The sequence below is a fragment of the Tripterygium wilfordii genome, chromosome 19 (assembly GCF_013401445.1).
Source record: "Tripterygium wilfordii isolate XIE 37 chromosome 19, ASM1340144v1, whole genome shotgun sequence".
Classification (NCBI taxonomy): domain Eukaryota; kingdom Viridiplantae; phylum Streptophyta; class Magnoliopsida; order Celastrales; family Celastraceae; genus Tripterygium; species Tripterygium wilfordii.
This window is the reverse complement of record NC_052250.1, coordinates 11,452,823-11,462,039: the sequence shown is the minus strand read 5'-3', so window position 1 is coordinate 11,462,039 and position 9,217 is coordinate 11,452,823. Positions and strand designations below refer to the sequence as shown.

Below are 9,217 nucleotides of genomic sequence, written 5' to 3'. Positions count from 1 at the left end.
AAGTAAAATTTGGTAAATCTTAAGATACCTGAACCCAAGATTTGATGGTCCTATGTGTGAGATTGAATGTGAGAAAATGCTTTTAAAAAAAAAGCACTATCAGCTTCCTAATCTATTCCATCATGGTCCAGTCATCCTCCATTACTAGTAACTTCACATCCCAGCAAAGAGTATCACCAAATTGACACTCCAAGTCCTACACAATCTTCCACCAAAACCACTAGATTAGTCCCTGCCAAGACATTCTGTGTAGGATTGGGAAAAGCATTCCTCATGGTTCCAAGAAACACGATCTCATCTATGAATTTCTCAACCCCAACACGTCCACCGGACAACTAGGTTAGTTCTAAACTCGAACCATCAAACCAACCTGCTCCACGCATTTGGAAGGAATTACCACAATCAATTTCATCATTCTAACCAAAGCTTCTTTGTTTACTTTCAGAATCACCAAAAGATAACATGTTAAAAAAAGAGAGAAGATACTGGGATTGATAGTGTAAATAGTGTCTTTTATTTTCATAATTGTCCTCTCTGCCCAACCTATATGGGATAAACACAACAACAACAACAACAACAACACATAGCACTTAGTTACATCTACTTAGGAAGCGACCTCTCGAGCACAATTGACCTTCACTAGAATACATACATAATAAGACTAGCCTCAGTATGAACCATGAGCACCATGTCTCAGGTTAGATGGTCCAGGACACAGAGCCTGCCTAATTCCATTTCCACCAAACCTGGGGCTCTGATCTAGCCTCCGTTCATTGATACGAGGACTGTATACCCTCTGTGACAACTGTGGGCTACATGAAGCTGGGGCTGAACTTGTTAGTTTAGGACTCCGGCTGCTGCGGATCTCACCACGGCTTCTGGTGATGATTGCATCAAAAATTTCTGCATCATGGATGTTACTTGATTTCGGTTGAGAATCTAGTTCCTGCGGTATACAGAAGGTATATCATCGATTACGATAGAAACTTCAGAAGATAAACTTACAGTGACTGTGTAAATCATAAATTATCCGAGATTCAATAGTTCATCTTAAAATAATACTTGCATTTATGCTTATAACAAACTCCAGAGACAACTTACGACACTATCTATCTAGCACTCTCAAAACCAAAAATTCATTTATTTATGGAAGAATGCAGATACTGAGACACGGATCTGACAATTCTCGCTAAGTAGATCTTAAGGAAGAAACATTTGTCTCAAAGCAATCCGAAAATCGAAATGCAGATACAATTCAAAATACTCACTTCAAATGCCATGTTGAAAGATACTGAAGGGCCTTCCTCGTATGCTGCAGCATCCAAGTCTTGAAGATGGGCTCCTTTGAAAAACTTTGGGAGCAGATATTGCCGAACAGGGACAAGAAGCATGATCAACAATGGGAAAAGGACCCCAGCAATTGGTATCCATGTTATGCCAAAGCACATGAGCAGGTAAGCAGTCTGGAACAAGGTGAATGCTGCAATTGTTTTGAAGGGTACTGTCTCGATAAAGGTTGCGTGACACTCTTCGAAAACTCTGGCACATGAAATCCATTCATTAAGTGTTTGATCTTTCTAAAAAATTCTTGATATACACAATTCGAAATCAAAACATGGTGAAAAGTATATACAGTCAAAGATCTGGCTGCCAGTAAAAATGGTGAAAGCTCAATTCCAATAACCTATGCTAGTAGCGGGAATGAGCAATAACTCACTTGTATCTTCGACTAGGAGCCGTGACAAGCAACAATATCCTCTCCCAAAATTGATTTCCGGGCAAGCTTTCAATGGCCATGAAAGCAAAGTATCCCCAAAGAACTGAAGTTGGAATCTTCTTCAGGAAAGGCATAGCAGCAACACAAGAACCAACCAACAATGCCTGAAGCAGATTGCTGAGGCGTTGTTCTTTGACTTCGACAGGTAAAAGATCATCAATATCCTTATCCACATCGAAAACAGTCTCATCAACAGGAGCACCAATATAGCCAGTACTTGAGGCCTTCTGGATTGTTGATTCTTTGAGCTCCTTTAATCCCTGTCCCTGATCAAACCAATGGTAAGCGCAAAATAGGACAAAAGCCAGATGTAAACCACAAAACATAAAGAAATATACCAGAGTAGAAGGCGTCTGATAGACGAGTGGAGTTTGCATTTCATTGTAAGCTTGTTGCATGCTCCGATATAACTGAGCCAGGTTTGAGTTTTTTTCCATAGATTGTCGAGCTGTTGATACTAGCTTATTCCGCAAAAGCTGTTTCAAATAAAAATATATGTTAGAAGACTACGTGAGATCCGATAATTTGCATCAGGAGAGGGACTTTAAACAAGACAAAAACAAATAAGCTAACGGAAGAATAGAGAGCTATCTCAACACAAGCAGTATTTCCAAAACTAAACAGCAGAGTTTTAATCCCAATGTTTCTCCATGACACATTCTTAGATCAAAGCATACCTGATTCTAATAGTAAGACCAAAAGCATTAAACTTATCTGATGGTTAGAATTACAGAATTTCATGTCTATTAGGTTTTACATAGGTCCTGCTAGCATGCAGTATCTCTCTTCTTAAATTTATACTATAAAATGGGAGAGAATAGAGATGTTAGAAAGCAAAGTCCTAGAATATTACCTGATGTTTCAGGGTAGCTAAGCTTTTTGTATGCATTGGAGATTGAGGAATGACACCATTGGAAGGGGGAATGCCAATAAGACCACACAAGATAACCTGACAAGCAGAAAAAAAAAAACACACTGACGATTAGACTAATTTTAAGAAAAGAAAAACAAAATAATGAACATTCCTGGATAACAGCATACCAAAAATCCCAAAAGAAGAAGATCATAATGATATGAAGCAGGTTTCTTCAAATTGAATTCCTGTTGTTGGGCAAGCTGAGATGCAACACTGTGATCAAAGTAGTATAGCACAGCAATCATAGTTGCAGGAATAAATGCTCCAACTATGTACAAAGGAGGTACATTCACCATTTCCTGCGCAACGAAAGAATTATGAATTCGAATCCTGGCCTAAAATGCAACAAATTAGCCCATTTTCAAAGTCAAATCGAGTGTTTTTTTGCCAAATTTCTGAGGAAGTTTTAACTGTGGGATTCACCTTGATAACGGTCCAATTAGAATGTGCACCTGCAGACCATGGATTTGGGCTGAAAAGCCGCCTTGGGATACCTCTAGGAACATCATTAACAGGAATATAAGATATAGCCGTCCATACAAGCACCATGAGTGGGACTCCATAATCTGCTATAAATCCTCGTAACCAACCTATTATTTTCCAGTTCAACAGTCACCAAATGGTAATTGATGCCAAGCTGATGCTCATACAGTAAATGTATAAAATGAACTCTTCTTCTGGTGGAGGAAACAAATTGATATTCATTCAACATAACACCCCAAAAAATGGCCAATTAAAAACTGGGACAATCTTGATACTTGAAGTGCCCTTATTAACAATTGCATGCAATTAAATTTTGTTTTTCTACATTGCAAAGCAATCCACATACCTGTCCCATAGCGCCAAGATCTCGCTTTACGGCTCTTTAGTGCTGTTAGAAGAAGACCGAATGACAGAACCAATGCAAACATTCCATTGCCAAATCGCCAAGATGGTAACAGCGCAGTGAGGTTGGGATTTTCCCTCTCCGGAATGCGGAACTCATCCACGACTCCCTGAATGATCAGTATGATAAGTTGCAGGAACTTGAAAAGCAGGTTTTCTATGGCACTATCTATGCTCTTCAAGGATGCCATAGACAGGGGAGTGGGAACAAAGGGTCAGAGGTGGTTTTGATTAATACTATGACAACCTAACAAACTACTCAATGAACTAAAAATACCTGTTAAATAGAATGGAAATTCTTCCATAACCAAAAAGATTTGTACTATTTGGTAACAAAGATCATAAATTGTACTCACCCGTATGGCCTGCTGCATAAAGAGCATTGCAATCAGAAGACCAAATAGTTCACCAGCAACGCGTGTAAATCTATTAATTATAGAGCATGCACCCAGAATGGCCAGTAGAAAAAGCAAAAGGGCTGTCCACACGCAAACCCTGAGAACCCAAATGTGCAGAAAATAGGTCAATATCCCCATAAGTGAATCCTTGTTAATCATCAAAGTAGATAGAGTATTGAAGTATTACCATCCAGTCCAGGCTAAGAAGAGTTTAGGTCCCAAATCCTTTCTATCCTTAGCAAAGTTAAACATAAACGTGTACATCAACACTGTTGGTTCAGCCACCCCCAGTATAAGCAGGGGCTGGCCTCCAACAACTGAATGAATGATACCACAAATTGCTGTTGACACAAGAGTTTGCACTGCAGTCAAAGTTCCATCTGTGATGTACCATTCATGAACGCCATGTTAGTAAACAATAACTAATTGGAAAAAATATGACACATTATGTAAGCTTTCAACCTGTATCTCTCTCCAGCTGCTCCCCAAAAGATATAACTGGAATTGCAGAAGCGAAGAATATATATGTCGTTGGAGCAAGAATCCTAAATGACAGAAAAATTGATAATAATTCAACTAGACATAAATGTAAAATCTATCATCAAATTTCATATATACAACGAAGAATTAAACGAAATTTTCATTTAAAAAGGAACAATTATGTTCTCCAAATCAAGATATACATTAAATTGTGGCTGTAAAAAATTCAAAATTTATTGTGATATCTTAGTAACCTAGTTGTGATTAGAGATAAGTGATGCGCAAATTACAAACCTGATACCTGCCTGGAAGCCACTTGTCCAGTCTTGCTTGTAGCACAATAGTCTTCCTTTGAGATCATTCTTGATCCCACGGAAGGGAACAAATGTTTCCTCCATGATGATTCAAAGTTTTTTGATGAAAAAAAAATAAATATTTTTGGATTTTGTTTGAACAATGGTGAATGAAAACACAAGACACTACACAGATTCAACCGACTCGAGAGGCCAATTTCGTAGCTTTAAATTTGCATAGGCTAATAAAAGTATGAGCAACTATGGGCAGAAGGATATGTACTTCTTGAAAATCATGGTATCTCAAAGGAAAATTGAGAATGTAACATAAAACTCATTTTGTTATCGATATATGACTCTATAGATGAATAAAATTGAAGAAATTTACATTTCAAAGAATGTTCGAAAGGAATTGCAGGAGTATATTCCTTCCAAGAGCAAAAGAACGAAACAACAAAGAATCGATTCAAATCAAGAATCAAGAATCAAGATCTTTAGCGAAAAACAAAGTCCATGGTGAATAATTCCTATGTTAGCGGAACAAAGTGAAGCTTTCCATATGCTTGATCTTAAATTAACGGTGTGCCATAGCAGATGTTAGATCCATTAACACAATTTCTTAACAAAATTAACGAAAAACCATTTTCATTGATCACTAAACCCCCACCAAAAAGTAAACTAACACAGTAACACCAACAAAAAACCTGCCGATTTACTGAATTACATGGTACAACTATCAATCCTAATATCAGCCAAAATCCCAATCAAGCTCAAGACTTGTGAGTCTTAGAGAACAGAAACAGTAAACTTAACGAAAACCCATCACCACAACCTCCATTTTCACAAGTTTACTAAAGCTTGGACAAAATGGGCATCAACAGAATCGGAAGAAGAAGCCAACCGAACAATACTAGCGAAAACCCATGTTTAAATCACAGTAAGAAAAACTTACAACACTTTGCGGCAAATGCGGATTGACTAAACCAACAATAACACCTAAAATCAAGATTACATTACGCAATAAAAGCACCTTGATGACTAGAACAGGAGAAGAGGGTCTGTGTGTTCGGTTACAGGAGTTGGGTTCACAGAAACGGATACAGATGTACCCAGAAGTGACGATGTAATCAATGAGCGAAAGAAAGAGAGAATTCGAGAGATTTTGCGAATAAACTCAGAAATGGCGTGCGTGAATGAGTTAGTGTGTGGTGACTAACCATATATAATGGCTTTTGAGCAGCAAAAACAAACAAATAATGTGACGGAGATAGAGAGAGAGAGGGAGACAGAGCAGAGACAGTAATAAGGCAACCGTTGCAGACCAAACAGGGTTCAATTAATATTAATAATAAATTAATCCAAATTAAGCCGAAAAAAATGTGTTCTCACTGCTTTTTATGACATTTTTGATAGGTTTTCTGAATTTATACTTCTTGGTTCTTGCATCTATGGATATTATGCATTTATGCTAGTTGAGTCGGCAAATATATACGTGATTCAACTGCTTGCTTTTGGCTGTTGCGTAGAATTGTATTTCCCTTTTGTCTGTTTAGACAACAAATCAAAATCTTCTATTTTTACTTTCTTTTTCCTTTTTTTGTGGAGAATACTTGAATTAATATGTTTATCCAAAGAATACCAATTGAAATGCTTGAGGTGACCTGATTGATAATCGGTTGGGTGAGGTATATGAATGTCTAAAGTTCGATTATAATGTAAATCATATTTCTCAATGGTATTCTTAAAAAAAAATGCATCAATTAATCTCTACCTTTTTTTGTTCAACTCTTAAGTAATAAGTGTCAATATGTGCATAGCGTGTTGGATGTATTAAACAAAGAAGTTTTATTTGGGATGGTGAAGTTAATTGCGGTAATCCCTCGCAAACACGGGAGGTCGAAGGTTCAACTCTCACGCCCACATGGAGTGGGCTAGATCGGCGGCATTGTCCACTTAAGTTGGGTAAATAATAAAAATTAACTTGGACAGTCAGAAAATTCAGCTCAAACACTATGAACTAATATTGTTCGCTCGCTCACACAGCTTTGTTTTTTTTACCGTCATTTTGTTCTTACGCCTACAAAATACGTTAGTATGAGAGATTGTATTTTTACTTATATGTCATTTGGTTTGGTTATGCCAATAGAATATGGATAAAATTTAACATAACATTTTTTTGAAATAAATAAATTAACAAAAAAAAATAAAAGAGCATCCTGATTGGAATTGGACAAGCAAGTTCTTTATTTTTATGGTCAAGTAAACGGTTACATCATCTATGTATATCAATCACTATCTAATGTTTGATCATCTCCAATAAAAGAAAATAGTATAAGCTTGATGTCATACACTTGCTTAAGCTTCAACTGATTAATTAATTTTGTGATCTAGTTAATAGATCAATATATATCACAATTATATTTAATATTCACTAGAGTTGTCCCTAATCAACTTTTAATCGCTCAAGGCTTGTTACTGATGGATTATTCAAATCACATGATCATAGATGACCCAATTAAATGATTCTTTTTAATTATTTCATTTTTTTATTTGATTTTTGAACCATCACTAAAGTATTTGGGGTTTAGGGTCGGACCAACAAAAGATTAGAGAAGAAGTAGGGTTAGGGTTGGGCCAATTGCCTTACAAAAACCAGACACCAGTGGGAGTCAGATCAGAAAGATATGCCTCATCAGCTTGCAATAAACATTTCTTTAAGCCCCACTTAAAAGTTATAAAACCTACCATGCAATTAAACATGCTTAGTCACCTCATTCATACAACATGCGTGTACAATACACACACATAAAAAAAAATTTCTCCTATGTGAATCAAAAGTATGAATAAACTTTGTGAACTTCAGTTCTAATGGTTGTAATAAAACAAAACAAAAATGGGGACATCAAATTTGTTGTAGGACTCGTCACTTCTGTGGTTGAAAAATTGGTTCACACTTTTAATTCACATAGGAGAAATTCTATACACATATGTGTCTGTGTGTCTCTCTCTCCAACCAATGATGAACTTGGTGAACCTCTCAAGTGGTCCAACATATATGCATGGTACCTAGGTATAGGTTGGATTGGATTCATTTTATTTTATTTCTTGTTTTTTTTACATAGATTGGATTGGATCTTCATATCTCTTAATGGAATAAATGGTATATATTTATATCAACTTGGCATAACTAGGGTGCTTTTACTCTTTTTTTTTTGTAAGTGGGGTGGGGTTTCAAACTTAAGTACTATCAAATCGAGTATATTAATATGACTCAAACACCTCGATTGAGGAATTGTTGGCGGGGTGATTTAACTTATTACAACTTGTATTGTGTACGTAGAAAACAAAATAAAAATATTTCAATTTGTTGGAAATTCAAATTTGACTCACCATGATGATTAACACCATTTTATTCAATGATTTTTTTTTTCCATAATCTGCATGCCCAAATCCAAAAACCTTGTTCCAACCACAATATTTTCTAAAATTTTGGTTTGTTGAATTTGGGTTTGGCATATGTCCCAAAATGGACAAAACCCATTTCAATTAGAACACAACTTGATTACAAATTGTATATGTAACGCATTAATTTGTCCATCGATATTCTCAATATATGTATGAAATTCTCCTATTATGAAATTATAAAATAAGGTCTAAACTTTTAAAATTCATTTTGAGGAGTCAAAATATTTCTAAAAATCTATAAAAATTATATTTGTATTTTGATTAATTTTATGAACTTAACAATATTTTTTTGTTCCAGACAAAAATCAAATACATCCTGAAATGTGTATGAAATGTCTTTTGTTTTATATCCAACGATCAAGAATTATCATACACATTTCATGTTGAATTTATTTTTTGTTTTGAACAAAAAAAAATATGAGTAGATTCGTAAGACCAATCAAAATATAATTATATTTTTTTTCAAAATTTTTTTAAAAATATTTTGAACATATATATATATACACACACACACACATCCTTTTTGGTTATCATACGTATCAAACTCTTGCGTTAGAGACCCAATGAAGTCTAACAACCTAGGACTCATTCATTAATTTATTGGTCGATGTCTTTCTTGTATGGGGTGGCCTAGAACATTGTTCTATCTTATTCAAAACCAAATATTATTATAGCATTATTAACCGAATTGATGATGCCAGCTTTCATGCTTAATGGGATACAGCTTTAAACAAAATATTTAGTATTAATTAAATCTGCTATTTATCTATCATCTCTACTATTTGTTTTTTTTTTTTTCGTATGATAAAGTAAAAACATAAGCACATCTTTCTATTATTATTGGAATTTAACTAAATTGTGTCCTATTGTTAGCTTTTTCTATTGCCAACCCATCCATATCAGAAATGCACACCTCAATACATGTCAACTATATTGTCTGCTTTGGGGTTTCGATTCCCGTGAATACATTGGATTATCTTTACGGGTTTGTTCCTCTCAAGCC

General features: G+C 35.4%; 1 protein-coding gene across 2 annotated transcripts; it reads right to left on the bottom strand.

The window, feature by feature from the left end:
* Window positions 1-491: 491 nt before the first annotated feature.
* Window positions 492-5,967, bottom strand: LOC119985702 (boron transporter 1-like). Of its 2 annotated transcripts, none has more exons than XM_038830035.1 (12): window positions 4,751-5,967; window positions 4,439-4,521; window positions 4,164-4,356; window positions 3,935-4,073; window positions 3,523-3,688; window positions 3,117-3,283; window positions 2,819-2,992; window positions 2,631-2,726; window positions 2,116-2,253; window positions 1,718-2,037; window positions 1,269-1,539; window positions 492-946 (listed from the first exon to the last, which is right to left on the bottom strand). In XM_038830035.1, the coding sequence occupies exons 1-12, from the start codon at window positions 4,852-4,854 to the stop codon at window positions 668-670; spliced, it is 2,130 nt and encodes a 709-aa protein (XP_038685963.1). In that variant the 5' UTR covers window positions 4,855-5,967; the 3' UTR covers window positions 492-667. The 2 variants fall into 2 exon arrangements, with proteins under 2 accessions (XP_038685963.1, XP_038685962.1); XM_038830034.1 differs by having other exon boundaries at window positions 1,718-2,043; window positions 4,751-5,966.
* Window positions 5,968-9,217: the final 3,250 nt, after the last annotated feature.